This window comes from Haliaeetus leucocephalus, unplaced genomic scaffold, assembly GCF_000737465.1.
Source record: "Haliaeetus leucocephalus isolate CR32 unplaced genomic scaffold, Haliaeetus_leucocephalus-4.0 Scaffold262, whole genome shotgun sequence".
Lineage (NCBI taxonomy): Eukaryota > Metazoa > Chordata > Aves > Accipitriformes > Accipitridae > Haliaeetus > Haliaeetus leucocephalus.
The window spans coordinates 4,187,031-4,214,756 of NW_010972698.1; the positions used below are offsets into that span (position 1 = coordinate 4,187,031).

Below are 27,726 nucleotides of genomic sequence, written 5' to 3' on the forward strand. Positions count from 1 at the left end.
CGAAGTCTATATGAAAAACCCAACAACTTCCGTGTATTTCAAATACTATTACTTAAATATGTATGGATGTTGGAGATCATATACAGTGACCTTTTATCCATCCCAGATTGTAAACCTACTGTAAAATGATGGGATGTGTTTTTTCTACCCCCCCCTCCTTTTTAAAGAAGCATTAAAACTGTACATTAAAAGACAGGAAGGACATTACTGAGTTACAAAAGAATGCCCCCTTTGTCAATAATTTGTAAATGTAAACAAAAAAGTTCAAGTAGAAAAGCAAACAAGTGTGCTGCTGCTTCGAATATGTTTTCTCACCCCATGGGGTTAGGGCAAAGTTCTTTAAAAATGTGTCTTCATGGCGGTCATGAAGCATCTCGAAAGAGTCCTGATGTTCACTACCAAATATCACTGGTGAAGCTAAGCTCCTTTGCTGATAAAGGTAGCAATGGGTTGTTCCTGTGAAACTCTTGGGGATCCTTCATGGTATTGTTAAGAGGTAGCTGTCCATTTAGTAGTGTCAAAGGTATGTTACAGTATGTGTGATGGTTGCTTATGGAAGCTATTGGCAATGTTGCTGCTGACACATCGTATTCGTATCCTCTGCAATAATGTCTCATTTGCACAGAGTCTGCTTGATGGTAATCAGTTAAATCAGCCCGCGATTCTACCAACGTGGCAGAAGTGCCCGTGACGGCAAGAGAAGGTACGGTCTGGAGGTCTCCAAAAAGGCCCTGCTCTGCAGAATCCAGGACCTGATGCCGAGACACCACCTCCTTTTTCTTCCCTGGCATTTCAAAGACTAGGCGCTTCCAAAACTTAGAATTCAGTTTGCTGCTTTTTGGTCCTTTCCACTTGACCACTGAGAGAAGTTTGATAGTGTGCTTTAAAGATTCCACTTCGTGATAATTCACTTTCCCTTTTAATTCAGTACACTCAATCAAAATAACTTTGATTTCTCCACTGACTAGCATGTTATGGAGTCTGTTTTCCATCTCAAAAATACTCCATCCTCTCCTGAGAACATAGTCTGGAGTTAACACGATAATGAGTCTTCTGCTTTGTTCAACACATCTCGTGAGATCTTCAATGTAGGCTACAAATTATAGAAAGAGAGAAAGAGTAAAGAATAAAGAAGTCTATTGTATCAAAGCATTAGGCTTGCAATCAAGTATAACAAAATCCTACACCTTACTGATCCACACCATTTAAGACAAGGGGCATTTCACAATATGGTCCAACAAAAATAGGATAGTGTATCACAACATATTTCCATTTATGGAGTACATATAGAAAACTCCTTAGTAACACTCTCCATCCTTTACTAGTTTTCCCTGTTCATCTCAACAGAATGACATTTACATGATATCCTCACTGTGTAGATGCATTAGTGACTAAAAATACACAGTTCACTTACTGAAAAAATATAGGTGAAGATCAATGTAACATTTGTGTAAATTTTAACATTAACGCTGGTTATGATTAACATTGCATTGAGGGAAGCACACTCTGGGAAGCAGTTCTTGTGTTTTGGATGCAAGGACATGAGGGTGCTGCAGGGTGTATGAACTGTAACTTGCAAAAACTCAAAAAGAAATCAGCCCTCATCACATGCAGAACTTGTGCTATTGCATAGAAGCACCATGGTAGCAGCTCTTTCTTCTTTAGGTATTGACCACAAAAGCACAATAACATTCTTTGTGGCCCAATGGTCTGTTTTAATATCACAAACCTGTGCTTCTATGTACCCCAAGGTATTAACAGAAACTTCACAAGTGACAGGAACAAATGGAAAATTTAAACATATTGGAGGTATTTATTTGTTGAGACATCAGTGACAAAGAAAATAGTATTCTTCTTTTATTCATGCATGCCAAGTATTTGCAAATGATCAGTGTAAGCAGAAATGCCAGCCCCATCATTAGCTCCATGATGTCAGCTTATTGAACTACAAAATATTCTTGAAGTTGGACTTAGATCCCTGAGTTTCACTTGTCCCAGGGATGGTAGGGAAGAGAAGCCAATTACACTGGTCTGACATGGAACAGGATGGGAAAGAGATCTACTTACAGACCTGATCCAAAACCCATTCAAATGAACAGATTTCAATAAATTTCAATGGGGTTTGGGTCAAGACCAGAAAAATGAAATCACTTGAAAAAAACCCACTAAAGTCAGAAAAGTGTTCATTGGTTGCATAGCACTGTGATTGCAAGCTTAGAGACAGGATATAATTTTTTTTTTTTTTTAAACTACATAAACCTCTTGACCATGCTACTCAGAATGTGCCGCCTGACAACAGAGGAGAAGCATGTGTTATAAATGAAGACTTGGACACAAGAGCTGCACAGAACAGATCTTTACTCAGCACAGGGCAGGGCCTCTCTTAGACACACTGCCCTCTAGCAGGAACAACAATTACAAATAACATCATTAATCAACATCTGTTACTGCAAGACTAATTTTTATAGTCCCAGGCACCATACCACAGCATGCTTATTCACACCACTTCCAGTAAAGTAAATAGCTACAAAATAGGCCAACAGGAACATTCTAAAATAGCTTATTTTCATGAGACTTGAAGGCATAGTTAGCATCAAATCTGCCTTTACCAATGTTTTATTTCACCACTTAGCAGCAAGAAGAATTTCTTTCACAAATGGAAAAAAGAGGCAATTGCAAACATCCCACAGACACACAAAAATTTAAGACATACACATACATTACAAATGTCTATGCAACAATCCTGACTTTTAGTTAATGTTTTATGACTCTTTAATCATGCAGCATTTACAGTTTGGTTGTTTTTTTTTCTTAAAATATTTTATGAGGAAAACCCCCACATTGCTCTGTGTAAAATAGTTACTCATTAATGAAAAAAATTCAACATTAAAATCCATGGGAGAGGCAGCGGAGAGGGGAGAGAATCAGCAACAATGAGAAAATGATAAGCAGAACTGGTGAAACAAAACTTAAGGAAAGGTAGAAATGTTCAATACAATGGAAAGAGATTATCCCAATGTATCAACAGCTCAGACTCTTCATTTTCTTCCTTTCTTTCTGCTCCCAAAAAGAAAGAATTTAGGTGGGAAGCTTCATCATTAGAGGTTGAATCTGCAAGATACAGTAAAACAACAAACTATCATGCATCTTTCCTGAGACATATTCATCCCTCCTTCAAACAACTCAGAACACTGCTATGTACAAGACAATTCTCTGCAGGACACAATACCGGTCAGTAGGTCAGTACCACATATCCAGGTTAGTGCTAAGCACAGCCGTGCGTATCCTATATGCATCCAATTAAAAAAAAACGAAACCAACAAAACAAAAAATCACTCCACTTCCATCTCTTCAAATATCCAGCAGCAATAATTTCAATAGCAACAACCCAGCAATAATCCATTATACCATCTCAATCAAAAACTCACCAGACTTTGCTTTAGTCAAACAGGGAATGAGGTGGGAAGAAGACAGGAAAAATTCCCTATTTTCTCAGATGGATACTTCTCCCCTCTGTGCCTCTCCCATATTTTGGCATGCCCACCTTACTTACTGGATATTGCAACAAGTTAGAGCTCTCTCTATAGATGACTAAACAGACACCTTCACAAATGACCACTAGGTGCTCCTTCAAATTCCAAGTTTGCAGCTGGTTCACCGATAGACATGGCCAATGTACAGGGGTCTGTTGGTGCACTGAGGATAAAATACACTGTATTATAGGAAACTGGAAGCCCAAATGAAAAGGCAAACGCATTTTCCAGCCATCTGGTCCAGAAGTACTTAGCACTCCCAGTAACTTCAGGTTGGAACTGCTACTAAATGTAGGTGACAACTTCCCTGGAGCACGTGGTTCCATTGGGTGCACTCTACAATATGTCCAACGTGCACAACTTAAACATTTCCGCGAGAAAAGCATAGGGGGACAGATTATTGTCTGTGGAAATTCAAGCTTTATTTTTTCCAGTGGTACCAGACTGACTGCATAAACGTGTGAGCTGCTAAATCACCTGCTCTCCTTTCACTTCACAATTTGAGACTGCTCAAAATACCACAGGTTCCGTTGTCTGTCTTAAATGTTCAATCCATTAGAAGATACTCAATCCAGGCAATGTATATTGCAATGTAGGATCGAGAAAGGGTTGTTTTCACCTTTCGAATGAGCTAAGAAGTAATTGGCAGGCAATAGCTCTGTTTCACTTTCAAGAAAAAAACCTGAGCAGGGATTTCAGGAATGACATCGCCAACTAGGATCAACTGCAAGATTCCAGACCAACGTATTTCCATCGGATAAATATCATTTTGCTGAAACCTCACTTTCACTGCAGGAGGTGTCAACTTCAGTGACGTTTCATTGTGAGGGGAGAAAAAAATCATCTTGACAGAATCAATATGGAATTATTAATTTTTAATTCCCAAAGATTGTATTTTATCATAAACTAGAATGTAAAAATGGCAGCATTAGAATTAACCCATTTGTTTTTATTGAAAAAGAACATTTTAAATTTTGATCCCTCTTCCCCCCCTTGAAACACCATTTTGCAATATAGCACAAAAACTGTTTTCAAAATGTTAGCATTTCGCATAGGTCAAAAAAAATAGAATTATGAGTAGCTCTATCAGTAACTTACTTGCATCATGTCCAATGCAATGCCCAAGGAGGTATGGACAGCAAGAACTTTTAGACCCATAAACAAACATAGGTTTTGCATGGTTGCCCTTTAGTAATGAAGACAGATCACCTGAGAGCAAGTATGCCCTCACCGAACACTGTCAACGTGTAATGATGCCAAACTGTAGTTTGAAGCACTGAAGAAGTACAAGACACGCATCCCATTTGCAATTAAATCATGCATAACTGCCTACTGAATCTTGAATGAGCTACACTAACCACAGCCTGGAAGGAAACCCAGACAGCCTAATATGCAAGTGGACTAAGAGCAAGGAATTAACGAACACCATGAACACAGAGCTGCTTACACAAAGAAATGACTGACTAACCATATTCAGACAATTTGCAGAAGCAGTTGAGGGAGAGGGAAAGAACACCAGAAATCATATAAACTCCTACAGATATTTTTGGGAAGCATGGTCTGCAGCACCACAAGAATCAAAGAGTATCCACCATCAACCCCATACTGGCTGGTTCCTGGCACTCTGAAAATAACCAGCCTTTCTGTGCTTGGCAGTGTGACTATCACTTGAGAAAGTTATTTATAGAAGAATAATTCAGTCCTGGTTTCCTAACTGAAGAGTTCCCAAACCCTAACTCTGATTACTTTGTTATAACAAAAATGATTGCATGTCTTGCTTTTCTTATTTATTAAATATCTGTTTCTTCTGTTAGCTCAGACCAGAACAGCAATGCAGCTGGAACTGCTGAAACAGAGCAGAGTGATGGCCCCTGCCCAGAGAGAGCCCAATCCCAGTATAAGCTAAGGGACAGCTGATGAGTTCAACATAAAGAAACAAGTAATGCAGATGAGCATGACACACTGCTCTCCCAGCATACCACTCCCTTAGCCATTGTCAGACTTTCTGTATTAGACATGGCAAATGAAGGAGGGATTAAGAAGGAAAGGATGGCAGCTCTAGGGATGTCTCCTTGGAGACTAAAGTGTCTGAAGTGGGTGAATTTGGTGAAATTGTTTTGGCGATAGATGTTGGAATCAAAATTCTGGATATTTAGAAACAAGGATTCATAGACTCATACAGGTTAGAAGGGGCTCTGGAGGTCTCCAGGTCAATACCCTGCCCAAAGCAGGACCAGCTGAGATTGCTCAGGGCCTTATCCAGTACAGTTTTGAAGACCTCCAAGGTTGGAGGTTTCTTTTCAGTGTCTCTTCCAGTGTCTGACCACCATCACAGTGAGGAAAATTTTCCAAATGTTTAAATGGAATTTTCAGTGTTGCAATTCATACCTGCGGCCTCTTGTTCAACAACGGTGTACCTCTGAGAAGAGTCTGTCTCCACCTTTGTGCTTTCCACTGGAAAGACAACAATAAGATTCCTCCTTGGCTTTGTCTTTGTTGGCCTTTACTTCAAGAAATACAGTTCTTTTGGGCTCTCTTCTTATACTGTGGGCTCCAGCTCCTTGACCACCTCGGTGGCCTTCAATGGGCTGTTACAGGGTAGCCAGCCTTTCTGGCTTTTGTTCATATTTCTTCCACTTTCATCTGTCATTCCTCTGTATCCCTGCTACCCCTGCCCATGCCTGGCATTAGGTGTAAGATTCATACAGAACAGACAACCAGGGACTTCTGAAAGGAGTTTGTGGAGCTGGGTACTCTATCTCCATTTCACATAAATGGTGTCCCATACCTAATTAAGGCTCCTTGGGAACCCCAGGCACACAGTCCAGCTGGGTTTTCTTCATCCAGGAGCCCAGGAAGCTGGAATTCACCAGGCAAAAACCACACAGATGGGCAGACAAAACTACAAAGTGCCAGAACTGCAATATTGACTGTTGGGTGCGTTTTATCACATGCCTTAGGCGCATTCCTGCTGTGCTGACAACCTCTTATTTTTCCAGTAAAAGGAAAGATTTTTATTCCATCACCGTTGTTCTTTTCAGTGCCTGATCTCTACACCCTGGGCTGAGCCGGAGTGAATTGTTAGTGTTTTTTCAATCCTGTCAAGATCAAATGCACATATGCTTAGAGAGCAACTAGACAGTGCTCTAATAGATTTATATTGCTGGTATTAAAAATCCAACTCGACAGTTTTGACCTCTTCACTTTCACAGTTGAAAATAATTTGGAGAAACCATGTGAGAAAAATATCTTCCTCTGATGTAGTCCCAGTTTCAGAAGAGTCAAGTGCAAACAGATCTTTCTGTAGACACATCATCCTTAGCAAGACAGAAAATGGCTCAGGTAAAAACATAACTACTCTGATTTCTGCCCCCCGCAACTATTCAGTCTCCTCAGGTATCCTAATGCTGAATTAAAAAACTCACAGGACTTAAGAGTGCTTGCTGTGGGAAAGGGTTTGTTAAAAAAGCCCTGAAAACTAATAGGGTGGAAAAAATGATAACCGCTAAGAAACTTTAGTAACAACTGCAACTGTATCTTAGGGCTCACAATCTCCTTATACAGGCTAACATGTTCAGTTATGCCTTAGCTACCTAGGCAGAAAGATATATGTGCTGTCAGCTTTGACAGAATGAAGAACACTCCCTCTGTTAAGACCAAAGAATATTCTTTAAAAAAGAACAGCTGCTATAGTACTTCCTATAACACGGAACTCAAATCCTGGGTTACAAACTTGGCCTTGCTGCTTACACAGCACACCTTGCTAGCCACCATGTGGTGGGCATCACCGAGGCCCTTGGCATCGTCCTTCATGGTGGTTCTCCCACTAGGACAAAACGCTCCACTGGGATAACATCTGTATCCCGGCAGGGCACAGAAACCAACACCTACTGCAAAACACGACTCAGCCCCATTTGACCTGAACTCTGGATGCCAGGGATCTGCTTCCCAGCAGTAAAGAGGTGGCCTCAGTCCCCACAGCCATCACCTCTGTCCTCCTAGGGACAGCAACAGTCGCCCCATGGGCATCCCTGAAACAGATGGTCCTCAGCACAGAGCTGAAACGCGGAGCTCAGATATGCAGTGCGACGGAGCTCGCTGCTGGGTACACGCATCCCAACTAAGGCACATCTGGCTGTAACCTCTCCCTCGGCTGCACAGGGACATGCAGAGCCTATCATAGCTTTTCCCCAGAGGTTAGAGATGAACCAGCTGGACAAAAACATAATCAAACTTGTTCCAGAATTTTTCTGAAGTCAGCTTTTCAGTTTGTTCACAGAAGTGTGCAAGAAAGTTAATGAAATACTATTTAACAAGTCTATATTTTGCTTGCTCTCAAATCCAAGTAGTAGCTGTATGTATTGCTTCATGCCAGGAAGGAAGCGCAATAATGCACACCCTCCTGTGGCAGCACCTTAAAATTGCAGAGATTATATGAAACAACCAGCCTTACAAAAACCACACCTTATTTGCTGTACTAGTGAAATGGCACACATTTAAGTACACAAGATATAGAAGGAAACACATCAGAATGGAGAGTGGGAAAGCATTATATTACACTGAAAGTCATTTACACCAAAAGACGAGGAAATGCGGTACATGTGAGAAGAGGTATTTCCTAAAATAAAAAAGATAACTGTGATCAAACCCCCACTTTTCTATAGAAATCTACCCTGAAGAGCTATATATTTTGTCATATCTGCCACTTTTTGAGACAGTCACTCTAAAATTTATTATGTTTACCTCTGAAGTTTCTGGCAGATCCATACCGCATCACACTGCCTCTCTTCACTAAGCACTGCAAGTCCCTGTAAGACTGGTGAGCATTAGGCAGAACACAGCCAAGTTCCACTTCTCTAGCGCACACAGAGAGCTTACAAATACAGAAGTCTGAGTCTTCTCTCCTTCTCCATCACCTCTCCAACCCTCTTGCTTCCTCAAAATAAAATGCCTTCCCCCATATCTTTTCCAAAGTTAAAGCATGCAAATCACACACACTGCAGTTCCACATTTTATTCTGCATTGTCATTATGTCTGATTAAGCGTTCTTAAAGCTCCATGTGTTAGAATCAGGCCCTTTCATAACACTGGAGAAGTGAGTTTGAGAGGAAAAAGAGGTATTAAATCTGTGAATGTTCGTAAATGAGAACTGACATTTTCAGGTACCCTACATTTTCATGAGAGGTTTAATGAATACCGAAAGTGATGACAAGTATTTGCTGAGTGTCTGACTGACAAAACCAGACAAAAATAAAATACCATGCTGGCTGGTACAGCAATTGGAAGGAAGAATCTCATTTCAGATTAATCTGTGCTTTAGTATAGTTATCATTGAAGGGCTAGCTTTAAACTCTTTAATTCACTTGTATAATTGCTATGTATAACTGCTATATTGCTGGATATGAAACAACTATTTACAACAGTTCTGTGAATTTTAACACAAAAAGGTGTATTTTCTCTTAATAATATCAAAAAAATCAGTACTACTCGCTTGTACTGTCAGAAATAAGGCGGCTATGAGCCAAGTCCCATTTCTGGAATATGTCATTAAGGGAGTAAAACTCACACCTTGCAGGGGTAGAGCAAAAGGAAAAAGGGAAGCAGCTCTAACCTAGGAGCTGCAAATGCACATGATAAATTCAAGCCACTACACGGGACTTTGCATGATGTCTGCCTACGCTCTGACTCCTCTTTCCCAATGGTACAGGATTCAGAGCTCTGTTTCCAGCTCCCTCAAATGTCAGAGAAGTAGGCTCCAACTTCTGGGGCAGGCACTGGGGTCTGGCAGCAGCAAGGCAGCAGTTTCAAGTCTTTTGGCAGGCAGGTTGCTAATGCAGCCATGTTCTAGCTGTTTCATGTTTGAGGACATCTGCTCCAGCACAGCCATTGCTGTGAAAATGTTCATATTTCCTGTACAGTAGCATACACAGAGAGAAGTTCATATTCTCTTATAATATTTTTCATGCAAGTGATTTGCAGACAGAATATGTAAAAAAAGCTTATTTTTCACAAGGGTAGCATTTCAAATAAATGTGATATTAAAGCAAACATACTGTGCATTAAAAGTTCATCAACATGATACATATGATTCATGGTCTTTTTTGACTTGTCCAAAAATGAATCTGGAAGAAGAGATGCCATAACTACAGTTAGAAAGGCATTAACTGTTGGTACAGACATCCAAAGGTGCTGCTGAATCTTCAGACATGGCAGCAAAACTGATTTGAAATGGACAAGTGTATTTCACCATCAGCATGGAAAACAGCATCGGATCCCTGGGCTGTACATAGTCCTCTGAAGAATCAGTATTACTCACAAAATACCAATTACTTACACAATACCAACACTTCTCAAAAATGCAACACTTGGTCAAAACTCTAATGAAAAACTGTACCTATACCATTAACTGGGAAACTATTGTAGCTATTTATGAGACTTCAAAGTTAGGAAATAAAATAAAAGACAATGGGAAAGATTACTTTTACTTGTAAAGCTGCTATGGACGAATAATTACTGGAAAAAATAATAATCCCGTTTTGAATGATAAAACAGAGACTACAAATTTTTTGGGGGGAAGTTTCCTGCGTAACTACCTCTGTCTGATGTAGAGATTTTGGACTACAGTATTGCTTGCAGCGCTGCAGCCTTCCCTGTAGGAGAGTCTAGCTCCTGTCCTGCCTCCACTGAAATCAGTGGCAGTTCCCTCTGATTTCAGTGGTGCAGGAACAAGCTCTAACCTAGAGCTCAAATTTGCAGTACTGAGGAAACTTTTCCAATCCTCACAACCACTTCACCAAGAGAGGTTTCCCATATCTAGTACTTATCGCACAGTCCAGGCCTTCATGACATATCAGACAGAATTAAAACTGAAAGGTCAGAAATACTTACTTCCACTAGGGATCAGGTCCCTATCCGGAATGAAGAGCTTATATCCATAGTGCTTTTCTAGAACATCTGGCAGAATTTCAAGTGCAAACTGCTCCTCTTCATTATTATCACAGTCTAACGCATCAGGATCCACTTTGGTGTATGAAAGATATGCATCATATTCCTTGTTGTCTGTAAGAAAACAAATTCACGTTCAGTCTGCTGTTTGCAAGAGCACTATAAATAATACAGGAAAGTACTAGGAAATCGTATTATTTCTTGAAACAATCGAGCATTTCCCAACAAAATTGGGACTTTTCACAGGAACATATAATCTGGGTCCCACAGAGAAATTTTTCAGATCCAGACAAAGGATATCCTTTCAGTTTTCTTCTGCACGTTGAGCTAGTTAGTAACTCTGCTTCATGTGGCCAGTGTACACATTTCACATCTGAAAAGATCATGGGCAAAATTTTGATACAAATACTAAAGCTGGATTTTTTTATTTTAATCCTTCACATATTGCTAACTGGAAATCTTTCAACCCTTATGCCTCAGGAGTGCTATGATTATGCAAAAGTTTTGAGCTTGGAAAAGTTTTTGAGCCTGGAAAGTTTGGAAGGTTTTGAGCAAGGAAAACTTCTTTGCACAAGTAATTTTGAGAAAATACATGACTTAACTCAAATGAATACCGATTATGCAGAAAATACTGACAAATACAAACAGTGCAAAGCATTTTTTTTAGAAAATCTTGTCATTTTTAAAACCAATATCATAATTTTAGAGGTCAGTTGATCCAGGATATTTTAAATACTTGGGGCTCACAGTATGAGAGAGAGAAATAACTCCAAGAGCAAATGGGGGGTGGGGGGAGACTTGCTCCTCCGTTCTGCCTGCAGCTTACGGGTGGAGGCAAAGTCTCATCAAAAGGTAGAGGCAGGCAGTGGGTGGCAGAGGGGACCCAGGCAACGCCACATGAGGACACTGGGACTGCAACACAGTGGTTTGGCTAGAAAGGGCCACACACCTCCTCCTCCTCCTCCTGCACAGCGCTGGGGCTTGTCTCCAGCTCTCTGCGTCTGAAACATTGAGCTAAGAACTGGCGACTGTGCTAGGAACAAAAGGGGCACCACTATCGAGCATGGGATCCATGCTGGGATCAGACTGTCTTAGTGACATTTCCCTTTGCTATTCCTCTGCAGTAATGGAAAATAGTATATTGAAAAAGTCAACCTTCAGCAATTCAGTCTCCAGGGAAGAGCACAGCTGCCATTATTTACAGAAAATGAAAAATCAAACAGTTAATGTTGTGAGAACAAAACTGCATGAATGGAGGATTGCTGAGTACTAATTATCTGTAAAGAAAAGTGCACATGAAAGATAATTAAAGCAGTTAAAAATCATCAATATATTCTGATAAAAAGAAAAAATGGCTAATCATAATACAATACATTCCCTGATGACCTTGAAATTGTAATTCTTGACACAAAGCCAGACCCATGAGGGTCAGAGCTACAGACAAAGCATACGAATAATAATATATTTGTAAAAGGCATTTTTCCTAGTGTATAGCTGCATGGGAGGATGTCCACCTGGCTTGCTGATATTTCTCTGAAATGAACAGCACACAAAAATAGTAGTTACTGATGGAAAGATGACAGAAGAACAAACAGCAAAGAAATGAAGGCCAGTCAGCTTTGGAGGCCTGTCCAAAACCTGATACCCTGTCCCTAATGAAGCCTGCCAAAACCCTTTAAGAGGAGGCAGCCACCAATTGATCCAGGAGGCAAACATCCCTGCAAACATTTGAGAGCTCTGCAAAGGCAGCAAAGCAAACCCCGGAGCACTGACACGCCTGGTTATAAAGCAGCGTGGAAGCTGCGCAAGGATTGTGTGCAAGCGGTCCCTGAGCTTCCTGCCCCTTCCAGCTGTGTGGGTACAACTGCCCTCTCCAGTCACCTCTATTCACCATACAGGTAAGCAAGATGTGGACAGAACCAGTTGCCCCGGGCTCCTGTGAGTCCATACGCTTGTATCACATGTCTACGGTCTCGACTCCCTCTTCACAAGCTTCACATACACAGGACATAGCAGAAGGACCTATTCATGCTTGCCCACTGCTTGCTTTGTGTGCTTTGGACGCAGCACTGCTTGGAGCCGGTTTCTAAATGGCTTCCCTTAATCCTCAGTATCATTTTCTCTAACAACAATGCTACGCACAACTCAGGAAGTGAATGCATCCAACATTGCTTACATAGGATATTTTTAGAAATAGCAATAAAGCAAATCTGTTGAGTTCCAAATCTTCTATTTTAAAGAAATACATGTCTAAATGGAAAGGAACCTGCAATTGCATCTATACAGCTGACTGCTCATGGGAGCTCTGTATGTCCCCACTGTAGCCTACATGAGTAGAAAGAAACATCCCTGTATATGCTTTGACTTCAGTAATATTCTGCCTCCATCCTTCATTCTGCAGAATCGGTGTATTGGGTTTGCGTGGCAAGGGTTTGGTAGCGGGGTGGCTGCAGGGGTGGCTTCTGTGAGAAATGCCAGAAGCTTCCCCTGTGTCCGACAGAGCTGATGCCAGCCGGCTCCAAGATGGACCCACCACTGGCCAAGCCCGAGCCCATCAGCAACGGTGGTAGTGCCTATATTTAAGAAGGGGCGAAAACCCCCCAGCATTGGAACAGCAGTGGAGAGAGGAGGGAGAAGATGTGAGAGAAACAGCCCTGCAGACCCCCAGGTCAGTGCAGAAGGAGGGGGAGGAGGTGCTCCAGGCACCGGCGCAGAGATTCCCCTGCAGCCCGTGGGGAAGACCATGGTGAGGCAGGCTGTCCCCCTGCAGTCCACAGAGGTCCACAGTGGAGCAGATCTCCACCTGCAGCCCGTTGACCCCACGCCGGAGCAGGTGGATGCCCAAAGGAGGCTGTGACCCCATGGGAAGCCCGCGCTGGAGCAGGCTCCTGGCAGGACCTGTGGCCCATGGAGAGAGGAGCCCACGCTGGAGCAGGTTTGCTGGCAGGACTTGTGACCCCGTGGGGAACCCACGCTGGAGCAGTCTGTGCCTGAAGGACTGCAGCCCGTGGAAGGGACCCACACTAGAGCAGTTCAGCCTGTGGGAAGGACCCACGTTGGAGAAGTTTGTGGAGGACTGTCTCCCATGGGAGGGACCCCATGCTGGAGCAGGGGAAGAGTGAGGAGTCCTGCCCCTAAGGAGGAAGGAGCGGCAGAGACAACGTGTGGCAAGCTGACCCCAACCCCCATTCCCCATCCCCCTGCACCACTGGGGGGGAGGAGGTAGAGAAATCAGGAGTGGAGTTGAGCCTGGGAAGAAGGGAGGGGTGGGGGGAAGGTGTTTTAAGATTCAGTTTTATTTCTCATTATCCTACTGTGATTTGATTGGTAATAAATTCAATTAATTTTCCCCAAGTAGAGTCTGTTTTGCCCATGATTGGTGAATGATCACCCCCTGTCCTTATCTCGACCCACAAGCCTTTCATTATATTTTCTCTCCCCTGTCCAGCTGAGCAGGGGAGTGATAGAGCAGCTTTGGTGGGCACCTGGCGTCTAGTCAAGGTCAATCCACCATGATCAGAATGAAACACAAAGCTGCAATAGTTCTAAAATCATGCACTGGAAAAATAAAAGGTTGTTTTCAGAATTAACATGCGCACAACCCCCCCTATGTACTCATGGGGCTTCCTCTAAACAACTAGAAAATAATACTGTTTCATAAATTAAAAAGCGAAGTTACATGACCAAGGAACCAAGGAAGTTACATGACTAAAAATGCAGCAGCTTCACACTGAAAACATAAGATAAATAAATCAAAGCAATCTGGAGGAAGATACCACTGTGGGTCACTTTTTGTTGGTGTGAACCAGGGATGTTATGTTGGTATAATCCCAAGGTGTTAGAGGTAAATTACTTCCAAAACCACATAATCTCACCATTCACTTTCTCCTAGGTATCAGTATAAATATTGTGCAGTATTGTATAGTATAAAAAAAGCATCATTTTAGGTTTTGCCACTCATGAAGATTGAGAAAGAGGAAGTTTCCTGATCTCTATTCCTGCTATTTATCATTCCACATCCTAAAATCCCCTGGATGTCATACCACTCGTTCTCCAAAACTCCTATGGATTTCACTGTAGTGAAACATTTTCACTTCGTATCTACCCAGTGTTAAACAGAAACATTTATTATTTTGATAACAGTAATGCTAACTGCAGAAAGTAACATGTCTGTGCAAGTGCACATTGTTTTGGCCCAATAGGGGAAATGTGTTCCCTGCTCTTTTTTCAAATAGATTATTTTTTCTAGCTATACCACTCCAGACTGCCTACATGACTCATAAGTGTTGCAGTGGGCTATGAAAAGTAGAATCACAGAATCATTTAGGTTGGGAAAGACCTTCAAGATCATAGAGTCCAACCATCATCCATGCCCACTAAAACATGTTCTGGAGTACCTTGTCTACGCACTTTTTGAATACCTGCAGGGATGGTGACTCAACCACTTCCCTGGGCAGCTGTACTTGAATACTGCACTTCAGATCTTTAGCAGATACTAGTTATATGCATATTAATAACATATTAATTATGCTATAATAGAAGTCTTAAGAATATAATAATAGGATTTAAAGCACTTGGATTTAGTTTACCAGGGCTTATTCCAGCTTCATAGCAGCAGGAATGTTCTATATTCAGGAGAATTAAAGTTTCAATTTAAAAATACATGTTTAGCTTTAGGCACCAAACAGAATATATGCTAGTGAGAGGGAAGGCGGGGGAAGAACACTGAAAAACAGCCCAGTTTGTTCCTAAACATACTCTCCAGGCAAGCTGTACATTTCCACTAAGTTGTTTACAGTCTCCCAATTAACTGAGGCAACTAGTTAGCCTCAATAACAATCACCTCTTACTAGTTACTGGAGTTAGTTGGCAGCCTGAAGACAATTCAATGGGAATGTTTAATGAAAAATACCTGGTGAAAGGGCTGCCCACATACAGTATGGATCTCAGGAGGAGTGATCCTGGGTATATGTGGTACTGGGACACATGAATGTGAAGAGTTCTCCTGAGGAATCACCTAACAAATGACATTCAAGCCTCTGTAACAGACTCATGAACAATTCTTCTGACTCCCATTTGCTTATGGCACGGCCCAGTGACATTACAGTGAAAAGACTCATTGATTTCAGGGGGCTTTGGGAGAAACTCTTAGGGCTTTACACTGTTAGGTGCTTAGTAGTTTGACCTTAAACTGGCAGCAGGTATCTTTTGGGGTCCATTTCAATCTAGAAGCTTCATCACTTTGGGTCTCTGAAATATTTCCATTGCATGTATTGAGTTTCATGAGCAACTGCTTACCATCAGCTGCTTCGTCTCCTCCAAAGTTCTGTCTGTAGAACAGCATTAACTCTATGTTGTAGCACTTATAGATGGTCACGAGCAAAATAAGCAGAAGAAGGATGGCTCCCAGTCCTCCAGCAAGCTCTATTTTGTAGATCAAATCTAAAATTAGCAGAAAGACAAAAAGGTTATGATCTTTCCTAGCTTTATTTGCCCTAATCCACTGTACAATTCCACATAAAATTGCGCAGCTTCCAGTTACAACCACTGTAACATTAAGGATGCCTAATTTTTTTGTTCATTACCTATTACTTAAGTTTACCCATTTACTCCATCTACTGCCCATCTGAAATCACCATCCAGAATGCATTTGAGGCTATAATCATAATTCTTCTACAAGGGAATTATGTAGTGATTTTACACAGAGGATTAATCAACTTTTAATGAGCTTGTGGAGTTTGAAACTTCTGTCTTGGCAGAGTACATCAAATGCTGTATGCAGCATGTGAGAATAGATATACTAGACATATTGTACTCTATTTGGGAGGCTCTAGTCCCCCCAAAATTATTAAACTTTGGTTTTATATTTGAGAAGCCAGTGGGTGAGCTGATGTGAGCTGCCAAGCCAGGACTTCAGCTGAATCACTGGAGAATGAATTGAGCATCCAGAATGCCCAAGATAATGTGAGAAACCAGGAGCACACATCAGGCTGCTGAGAGCCACTTTGTTTGAGTTGTGACGGCTACTAACAGAGTTCTCACATGTTTGTTTAGTACACATTATACTTTAATGGGAACTAGTGCTAGTTAAAATTTCCTACTGGGATGCTTTTGTTAGGAAACATCACAAGCAGTCTGCCTCAAAGAACTTCATAAATTCATCCAAATGCAATTATCCATCTTTTACAGCTGGGGAAACAGAGGCATAGAAAAGTGAAGCAACATGTTCAAGGTCATTCAGCAAACCAATGCGAGAATGGAATAAAAAACCTTGAATACCAGTCCAGTGCTCTACCTGATGTAAGACACTAACAGTATTGCTCTTTAGCCTGAAATGTCCTCTGAACACAATGTTGCTCATAACACCACTTGGCATTTTACTTAGCCATAAAAGACCAAAGACGACAATTTGACAATAGCTACCTCTAACAGCCTATATTAGTTTGGATAAGACATCATGAAGAAATTTGCTGCTGTAATAAATACAACGTGAAGATGTAAAAACTGTAATAGAGGCAAGGCAAAGTTTTTGTGATCTTTACACTTCTAAAACTTAGGTCAGAAAAAATTACTGGTATGTCATTTGTGTCATTTTCAAGATAAAAAGCAAACTAGTTGTGTATCTTTTGGGGTTATTTTTGCCTTGCCATGCCTTGTATTTCAATAATTAACATCAGATGTCAAGCTATTCCCAGTTTACAGTACCTCTGATGTCTGTCTGGTAAGAAGTCATGGACTAATAGATGGAAAAAGTCTATCATAGCTATTTAATCTCTCTGAGAACACAGGGAATTCATGGGACTTTTACTACACTGCATGATAAAGTTAGCATATGCTCTGGGGATAAATCTGCTCAAATGGAGAACAGAATTGGTTAAAATCACTTTTCAGGGAAAAAAACCTTTTTTTTGTTGTACTGAATCTTTTTTGCTAGGGAAGTGAGATGATGGCAAAGTTGCCAGCTTGGAAGGAGAGAAAATGCTGAGCCTTGATCACCTGCAGCCCACACAGAAGCACAGACTTGTGTTCACTTGCTGGGGGAATGGCAGGGTATCAAGCAAAACCGCAAAATCCAGCTCAAAAAGCAGAATCAATCTGCTTTTGTATGTCCTGTATTTGTCCTGCTGCCCCATGAACTCTCCTAGAGTCCAGACATAGGGAGGCAGAAAGCCAAGGCTTTTGGGCTCCTTATTTCCATTCCAAGGTGGAGGCAATGGAGAACCCCCCAGAATGTTCAGTTTTCTTGCCTACTCCAGCTCTTAGTCTCTGCGTCTGATTAATGCCTTACTCCTCAACTGGTCCTCACTGCGGTCAGCAGGGAAGGCAGCACACCCAACATTAGGAAAGGAGATTAATCTGGGCTTTGTGCTATAATAGTGACTGAAAATTAGTAAATAATAATATTCTGATAGTTTCTAATGTAAAATAACGTAGAAGGACTTAGCCACAATGTATCACAGAGGATTATGGTCTTTAAAATACTATAAGTCTCATAAACACCCAATAAATGAGAGACAAATGTATTCTAGAAGGTTCCTCATCATTTAGTACTGTATCAGTATCAAAAACCCCCCAAAAGTTACTTTCCTGCATGTCTTGAGTAAAGGCAGCCTCCTTGAAATAAATGGTGAGCAAACAACATTATAATATTTACTTTTATCTAAATTCACTGTTTATTTCCACTAAAGGCATGGCTTGATTTTATTCTGCAGGTCCTGACAAGTTATTCATGTTCCAGGAGAGGTATATTATAGACTACGTCCATTTCAATCACTAAAATACTGGACTGTTTTCAAATTCATTTGAAGGGAATCCTGAGCTATATCCACAACTAAGGGACAAGTGGGTATATATTGTGTTTCCATGTAATTTGAGCACCAAACATGCTAGGAGAGCGTGGAGAAAAAAAGAAAAGCAAACCCAGGATTGTCCAGAACTTATTTTTTAACTACTTGAAAGCAAATAAAACATGTGGTCTTGAATTAAGTAAAGAAGAATGTGATAGCAGACAGTGGTATTCAGGTCTCAGTAGCATGCCTGATTCTGTCTTTGCATTGGTAGCTTTGGGTGTTTGAAACTGGATTTGGTTCTTTTTCAATTAAAAAAAAAATACTAAATGATGATGCATGCTCTGGGGCTATCAGTACACTGGTGCTGTACAGACAGCACTACTGTGTTCTCCAAAAGCATTTGTGAGGACCGTACCACTAATACAGCAAAAGACTTCAACATATTTTACCTTAAATATTTGAACAGTTCCTTTTTCTTCCTTAAAGCAAAATATGTGCTTAAAAATAACCACCTGATGTAAAACCAAAAACTAACTCTAGAAACTCTTATACTACGGCTATAACTTGGATTTGGGGTTTATTCCTGGTTTTTTAACCAAGACTTCCTAGTTTACCAGGACTCATGACTTATGCTAGCTTGTGTACACCTGATGTGCTGCCATCACACCTTTGAACAGAGGGCAGACATAACCTACAGCACTGTGGCAACCGGGAGACAAAACGGAGCTACAAACACCTCTTGCCGAACAGGGATAACGCAGCCCTCAGCAAGTAAGACTTTGGAGGGAGGGGGATTTCTCTGGCCGAGAGACCTGTGCTTCCTCTTTGCCTTTTCCAAGTGCCTCAGCATCTGGAAAGCTGCAGCACATTGCAATAGGTATCCATGATCCCTTCTTCGACAGGCACAAAGGTTGCTGGTCAACAGCTTTCTACCAGTCCTGCCCTGAGTCTTGTCACAGGTCAGTAAATACAGTAGTATTTCCTGGCTCATGAATAATCTACAGTCAAATCCAAGCTCGAGAAAGCTAGGATAGGAAGTAATTATATCAAGTTGCAGAAAGGAAAAGTTTGGTCAAGTATTTATAAGAACTTAATAAATAACAAACAGGACAATGGGACAGGCAGTCAAAGGACACAGTGAAAATACTGTGGTTATTTTAAATGACACTTTAATAGCTTGAAAATCAACTATTGAGAATGCCTGAGGGGAATATAAGCTTTCTACAGCCACAATGCAGAGAGAAATGAAATAGTAGCTGAGAAGTGATCCTTTCCACCTCCAAATTCTGTATTCAGCAGTGCTTCTTCCATAATTTCAGCAGAGCTCTGAAATATCTGCATTTTCTTGTTATAAATAAACCTAGCTTGTTATTCTAATATATGCAACACAGCTGAACATTTAACAGTGTCAACATAGATATACTTACTATCAATTGTATATTTATGAGGTTCAGTGGATGGAAAGGTAGAATGCTTTTTGCACTAAAGTGGCTAATCCTTCATCATGATGACCAGATTCCTTAATTAAAGTTGTGGCAACTTGTCAGTTTAGACATTGAATATATATTCGTGTGTGTTCCACACCACAGCTGCGGGCCCTTGTTTCTCAGAGTGGTTTGCACCTTCCGTATTCTGTTTTATCCTTATCACTTAGCATAAAATATAACCTACGTTATGCCCTTCTTTCTTGGAGGAGACAAAACTCTCACATATAGAAGAAACTATGTAAGTAGGACTTGATTCAACTGATTTTGACAGGACTGCGTACTGTACTTTCACACATATAACCTGTGGGTCACATGGAAGAATAGCAAAAAAAAGAGGACATTGACCCAAAAGTTTCCTCTCTCTAGTTGCCCTCTTTTGTCCCAATACCACCCCTCCCTCACCTTTCATTTTATACAGATTATAGCCATGAAACACAGCACTTAGCATCCTGCATGCCTTTAGGTGAACCGATGACCATGAATGTTTTGCGGAACTGCGGTGCCCCATCTAGAGAGGCCTTGGCTGGTCTCCCTGTTCTTCCACCTGGCTCTTGGTTCATTTGTCCCATGGTGATGTCTACCCTAGGCTCAGAGGTCAATCTGCAGCATGCTCAGGTACTAATAGTATATTTAAACCTTCTCCATATGGTGACACTTTTGTGGGATTTTGCTGCAACTGTGATGATGGAGAGCATTGGCTTTTTTAACTGACACTAACACTGCAATCCACAATCTGCTGAGAAGCATGTCCTCGGCCTTAGAGGTCTGAAAGCACATGAAGGACTGGAACAGCACTTGCAGGTGTGCTTCATGAAAACATTTCTTCTTCTCCTCTTTTAGTAAATCAATTTACAGCCAAGAATAATGGCAGAGGTCCGGACAATGTATTAACTCTTTAGTCAATCTCTGTGCTGATGGCTCTGTGGTTTCGCATTAGGTCTTTATCTTGAGTGTGTAACCTTCCTTTGCTTTCCCAGCAGTTACTGTCTTACAGCTTTTGTACTACCTAATACACTGTATCTTAGAGACCTCACCATCAAATTTAAATGTCACCCTACTTAGGAATAGGAGAGGTGATCGAACAAACAACTAAGAGCTCTAATGAGATACTGTTACACTCCTTATGGTAATGACTTCTACACACAGCAGAACATAGTAGCACCTTTTCATTTGGAACATCAAACCCAAATGGTTTCCTTTCTGCTACACATAACTTGTCGGTAGTGGTATTCCCAATTCCAGGTACAGTACCAAGAAAAGCAACCGTGATAGGGTAATTCTCCCTTGATTTGTAGCTCTCATTGCAGTGTTTTCACTCCCAATGCAGTTGGAAATTAAAATGCATGGCAACTGTTTAAAGCTTTCAATTTAAACAGCAAAGCCAGGAAGTGGAGAAATACAAGAATATCTGACCTCACTGCTGAGGTACTTGTTCTAAGAAATGCACATTTTAACTTCATCACACAATTACCTCTGGTCTAGTCAGGCAACTCTGGGTCAAATTCATAGGTTGCTTAGACCAAATACTTCCACTGATTATATTGGTGCTTTACGGGTGACTGTATTCCAGGGAAGTGCATCACCTGCAAGGCTGATTCATTAGAGACTAAAGAACAACTCATGATTTTTTTTCACAAATGGTAAACTGAAGCTGTAACACAAACATACTGAAGCTCCAAGTAGGCACACAGGAATCCAGCCTGGCTCAGAGAGGTCAGCAGGAGCTTCGCTACTGGCTGACCTGTTGCTGCTGAGGCAGGTGAGAGTACAGATAATTAAATAAAAATAATTACCTTTCTTGCGCAGAAGAACACTGGCATGTTTCCGTCCGTTTCTGTTTTCCACATGACACGTATAGTTAGCCAGGTCTGCCTCCTCTACAGCATCAAAAATCAATGTCAATTCAACTTCTTTTTCTCCAAGATGTTCTCTGAGGAGTCTGAAAGGAAGGATACAGTCTTCGCTTAACTGAATTAATACGGGTGAAAGATTCCCAAAAGAACCATGATTTCTCAGCACAAGATACACAGTGTGCCTGACCTGCTTCACTCCTGGAGAAGGACTTAGAAGGAGACTTGAGTTGCCTGAAAGAGACTTCACAGAGGCATCTTTCATGACAAACAAAGCCTTTTTCTTCCTCCATGCCTGTAGCGAGGAGCTGAATCAAGTGCAGGAAGAGTGGCTATGAGTGCAATGGTTGCATGTCGCTTGTTTACCTCAGTTCCACCGGAATTAAATGCTAAAAAATGTTTCTTTTAAAAGAAGCAATAAATGCTCACTTTCCAGAGAAGTAAATATGCGCTACTAAGCCACTGCTGAGCAAATTATAAGGCAATATTTTAAAGGCTGGATATTGTGATACATTTTAATGTGGTCTGGAAAACCAATGAAAGGAGCTGTGCTACTCTGTGGAATTTTCCTCTATTTTGGGGGGCTAGATCCTGACTTTAAAAGAGAACAGTGTCAAGAACAAGAGCTCTCTGCTCCTTTGAGAGGACAGAGGAGACATGCAAAATGCCCACAAAGGGAACAGAAAGTTCTAGCAGACTTTCAGGCCAGAGGTACAGTCCTTTCATGCCATTGTTCTAATGTGAATATTAAAAAGAATGCAAAGTAAATGCAAGTGTTTTCTGATGCTGACATTAAGTCTAAAAATATAATGCCCTATTCTCTCAAAAGGCTTCTTATCAGTTGCTCAAGAAAAAGTTACTGGTCCTTTGAACAAGGAAATGTAACATCAAGTAAAATCTACCAGATTCATTTGATCCTGTTAGCGTACCGCTGCATAATGTGTAAGGGCTTAAACATAAAATGTGTGATGCCCTTGCAGTTGCCTGTGAACTCACCACTGCACTTAGTACTTCAGTGAGTCTTTTCTCCAAAAAGGTAGAGTACAGCACTAAGCAGTAAAGATATAAATAAGATCCACATTCACCAGAAAATAAGTATTTTCTCCAGAGACTGAGGGAGGCAACTGGGCACAAAGTAATTGAGAGCACTGTTTGCACTGGATGGAAACTGCTTCTGGAAAGCTTAAAATTTTTCAGTAACAACAACAAATCCCAAACTTCTCTATTGCGAACCAAAGGTGTTTTGGGGTTTCCAATGCACACACACATTTTCTTATGTACATAAGTTCATATAACAAGTACGGAACTCCAAATCTGAAAACAAATCAGAAGTGAAGTATGAGAGCATTCCACTAGACAATCAAAAATGCAAGCTTGACTGCTATAACCCACATATTTACAGTAAGATTTCATACAGCACATAGCCTTCAAAGGCTTGTGTGATTTGAAGGAACTCAGAAGACGTACCAGAGCATCCACAACATTTCAGCCTCTTTCACTATGGCTGTGCAACTTGCAAAAAAGTGAGTGGAAAAACATTAGTTTAAGAACTTGCATTTGTGTTGCATTTGGAACTCGGATTGCATCTTTTTTGCAAATTCACTCTCATTTATTGTGTATTTTTGAATTTTTTTTATTCTGGCCCTGAGTCCAAGTACAGACTCAAATCAATCTAAATCATTGGGTGTCAAAGAAATCAATTCTCATTTACCTATTAATATACCATATGTATATACATCAAAATACTTTAAACTCAGGAAAGTGTGTCTTCTCTGTTGGTAAACAATATGTTCCACAAATTTTGGTCTACAAATCACTTGCAAGGAACAAATAAAATCATTAACAGAGAAGATGTCTGGGACACTAATGTGGTGAGCTCTGTGAATGTTCAGATTGTCTCGTGTTTACTATAATCAGCATATTCTGTGCAGAAAAAAATGAAGACAGATTACAATTAAGATAAAATAAACTAATATTCTGAATCTATTTAAAATAAAATAATTGACCCTTAACCTAAATTTAAATAATACATGATCAGCTAAAAAGGAGCTTTCATAAAAAAGAATATGCATTTGGACTGAAAATTTTTTTCCACTTATTTTCATGCTAACTGCAATCTTTAGGAAGAGAACACTTTAGAATGGGATATATCATGAAAATGCTGACAGATACTTAAGCATTATGCTGGTAGCAAAGTGTAGAAAGCTCTTAGTGGTGTTAAACCTTTCATTCCTCCTTTTTTTTTTCCTTTTTTTTTTTTCTTTTAACTAGTACTCTACAGCTAATGATTCATTACTGCCACAGAAATACACAGTTGGTCACCTCCATTTTTTTAATATGTGTGCAGCCTTTAATTGATAGCATTTTGTAGCTGGTTCATAGAACACTGAGCACAGTATTTTGGGGTTAGAAAAGGAATACAGTATCAACAAGTAAGACCTTAAAGCTGCAACAGTATTTGCTGCACACCCAGAAGATGAAGCTCTTTCCCTATCTCAGTCGGGAGAAACTTTGCCAGCAACACTGCCAACACATGCCAGCTCCCACAAGTTGAGAAAATAATAGCTCTTTTTTCTGGTTTGATGAACAAACTGTAAGAGTAATTACATCATTTAATACATAGATAAATCAATGGTGCTTGACAACTCACAACAAACAGGATGGAGGGAGAGAAAGAAGAGGTGGGTGAAGTAAAAAAAATACCCAGTGCTTTCTTTTTGTTCAAGCTTGCTTTCTTTTTGTTCAAGCTGAAGCATTTTATTTGATCTGAAACAAAACATTTTGTCTACTGATTATTTTTCAGTTAAGAAAATACGAATTAAAAACAAAAGTGTCATTTCAGGATACAAATGTTTTCTTTGAAAAACATCCAATGTTTCTGATTTTTCAAATCTCTTTTCATATTTTTCCAATGCATTTATGCACTAAGCTGAATCTGAAGTTAAAGTACTTTTCCTTTGAAACCATATTTTCCTAAAATTTTCAGGCTTTGTATGATCACAGATGTAAAGGCCATAAGAAAGCTTCACCGGGGTCTCTTTGCAAGACCAAGGCATTAATTCCAAACCTCTACTAACCTGCATGTGAGTTGGGACTTATCAAAAATGAAACTTTTATTCTTTATACAGTTGAGGAACTGGACTGTGAACAGGGATAGGAACTCTAGTCTGTAGATGAAAGGACCAATCTGTGTGTACATAAGTACCTTTCCAAAGAAAAGTAGTTCAACTAATAACATGGCATTGCGATCTTCCCTCTCACTTTCCTGTATCATGTTTCTCATTCCCTGCCCAGAAATTGTCTGCTTGAATAGTATAAGCTTTTCAGGAAAGGGCTGTCATTTCCATACTTCTCTGCAAAGTACCCAGCACATTAGCCAGGCAGTGATGGTAATTCTGCCCCCCTCCCTCAGTATCCCCTCCTGACAGAATGCAACATCCTCATCTTGTCTGAGAGTTTTGCAACCGTCAGTTGAGTTCTGTGGGTGAAAAGGCACAATGTTAAAATAATCAGCAGGAAGAAATAAGGCTGCCGTTCAAAATGTCTCCATTCACTTTTTTTCATGCCTCTAGAATGAGTTAAACTATTTCCACTTAAAAATGGAGAACAGATAAAAAAAAAGAACAAACATGCTCTACAAGTCGAGCATTGTGAGGCACCTGCAAACTGTTCTGCAGTGTTGCCTGAAGAAGAAAAACAAGCAACTCATAGGTGGCTGGAAGAGGAATATTTATGCCTGAAAATACTTCTTTGCCATGGCAGAGAGATGGTGTTGAAATTTGCTGTGGGCTCCTTTGATAATTAGGTACAACTGACAACTCTGCAGGCAGGCTTAAAGACACTGATTCCTTCTTTAATAGCCCTGGTTCAATTTATGTGACATTTTTATTACCGTTGTGAAAAATCCACCTGGCTAGCAGCCTCTTTCTCCTTTTCCCCCTATACATATCTAACATTTGGCGATCTTAATTCAAGGGAAGGCAAGGAGGCACATTAGAGATGTGGTCATTGCCTCCGAGTCCTGCAAAGCTGCTTAGTTACTTTTTATTATGATGCTCTGTAACAAGGTCTAATAAATAACAAGAAGCCCAGAGCTACACATATATTACTCATGGTGAAGTCTGCTTACCAAAAACCAGTTCCACAGGTTTGATTTTAACTGAAATGCTCAAGTCATGTGCATCCTTATTTCATGCTTTCATAACAGCACACTGACTAGCAACTATGCATGCTAGAGGATGCAAACTAGGGATGGATGTTTTGTACTCCCACACTGCAATTGATCTGCAAACCTGAACTCTCATCATATACAACAAATCCAGCAACACAATGGATAGGTACAGTTCAGGGTAAGGACAGCACCAAAAATTCAGAGTGCTACTAAATTTGTGAACTAATTTAAGATAGGGGATGCAGAGTTAAAATGTTAGATGTTTGCCAAAGGAACAACCCATGGAGTGTCTTGGTCTGGTTGTAACAATTCCCAATTACTTGTAGTTTCTCAACATTAACAGAAACGTGCTGATAATACCATATAGAAGCAAACTGATTGGAAAAGCATCTAACCAGCAAGTTCACCATGGCTCATAAATTTTGAAACATACATGACATTTTTTGAAATACATCAATAAATACGACTGGGTGGAGGATGTGGGCTGGCTCAGGGCACTGACAGAACAGTTAGTGCTGCTTAGTTTCTGTGAAGCAGCATACCTGTAATGGGACACATAAACAAGGGCTGTTAGTGTGAAAAAGTCATTTGCAAAAAGTTACTACTGCAGTTGCCATAGCTACTTCTAAATGAAAAAAGGGATGGACTGTGGCACTGCTGGTAATGACGCAGTAGGTTTTGGTAAATGCTATGTTTTTAAAGCTGTCTGCGATGCACAGGAGGTTAGGTACGTGATAAGTAGCTTTGCTGAAGAGAAGATTCACTGAATTGTGACGGGTCTGTAAACTGAGTCAAAGCATTTTAACAGAGTGAGAAAAGGCAGTTGTCACAAAATTAATTTGAAACACGAATGTGTAATGAGATGGCACAATGAAGTACAAATACAGCTTTTCCAAACTCAATTTCACTAACAAATGCACATAAAGGAAAAGTTTTGAACTGTGCTAGAGCTGGAGAGCTCTTTAAATACAAACCTCAAATTGTCCTTCTGATGCAGAGGAGGAACATGACCAAAATCACTCTGTTCATATATATACACTGGAGAGGACACAATGTCGTTAAATGCTGATTACTTGCAACGGCAGAAGTTTCCAATAATTGTATTTTGTGGTCAGAAGCCCAAAAGAGGATTGTACACTTAAAGTCATTCTGGCAATATATGATAAATTTCATCTGTATGCAATTAAGGTGCAATGTTAGGTCAGTTATTTTAGTATATCTTAATAACTAGTGGCTAAATGGCTGAACTTCAAATTATTGATCAAGTAATAAAGCAAAGGAATCTCTCTCTCTGCCTGCCCTCCAAAATCACTTTTACAAGAAACAAACAACTCAGAAATGAGACCATAAAAATGTGCAGTGGAAGGTGCAAAGACCTTGGCTTTCTTTATGATCTATATTCATCGTGCGTACAGGAGCTGGGACCACCTTGTCTATAGTATAACCATAGCTTAGTCTTTGCTCAGAGCTATTAACCAGGCAATTATTAAACAAGAAAGACAAGAAGATGCTGTTAGATGGAAATTCCATGAAAGTTCCTGGGGATACACGTATTTGTTTTCATTACAGTTGGTACAGCAAATGATAACCAGCATCTGGAACAAGCCAAGCACAAGTTGGATATTGGACATCCTCACACAGTGCCTTCCTTCTCTCCCTTAAGTGTTAAGCATGGAGGAACAAATGATGCTCTTTGAAAGCCCTGGTTAAGGCAGACTGAGAACTATATCACAGGCAGGCAACACATTCCTTAGAAGAGAAAAAGTATGGTGACTTTGACAGGAGACCATTCATCTTCAAGATTAACACTGGTGCTGAAATGAATGTCATCTTGCCAAGGACTGCCACAAGAGGCAGCTGCAGTGGACAGCATCATTTCCATGCAGGGCTAAAATCAACCCCCAGAACACTGAAGAGATGCTTCAGCTACCATCAGGGGAATTTGATAAC

At 40.5% G+C, this 27,726-nt stretch overlaps 1 protein-coding gene across 1 annotated transcript in view; it reads right to left on the reverse strand.

The window, feature by feature from the left end:
• Positions 1–395: 395 nt before the first annotated feature.
• The window catches only part of IL1RAPL2 (interleukin 1 receptor accessory protein-like 2), a 387,096-nt gene continuing 359,765 nt past the window's right edge, over positions 396–27,726 (reverse strand). Inside the window, exons 7-10 of the mRNA XM_010568937.1 lie at positions 21,549–21,694; positions 15,777–15,920; positions 10,422–10,592; positions 396–1,093 (exon numbers count right to left, since the gene is read on the reverse strand). Coding sequence (XP_010567239.1) covers positions 396–1,093; positions 10,422–10,592; positions 15,777–15,920; positions 21,549–21,694 — 1,159 coding nt within the window. The remainder of the gene's footprint in view (positions 1,094–10,421; positions 10,593–15,776; positions 15,921–21,548; positions 21,695–27,726) is intronic.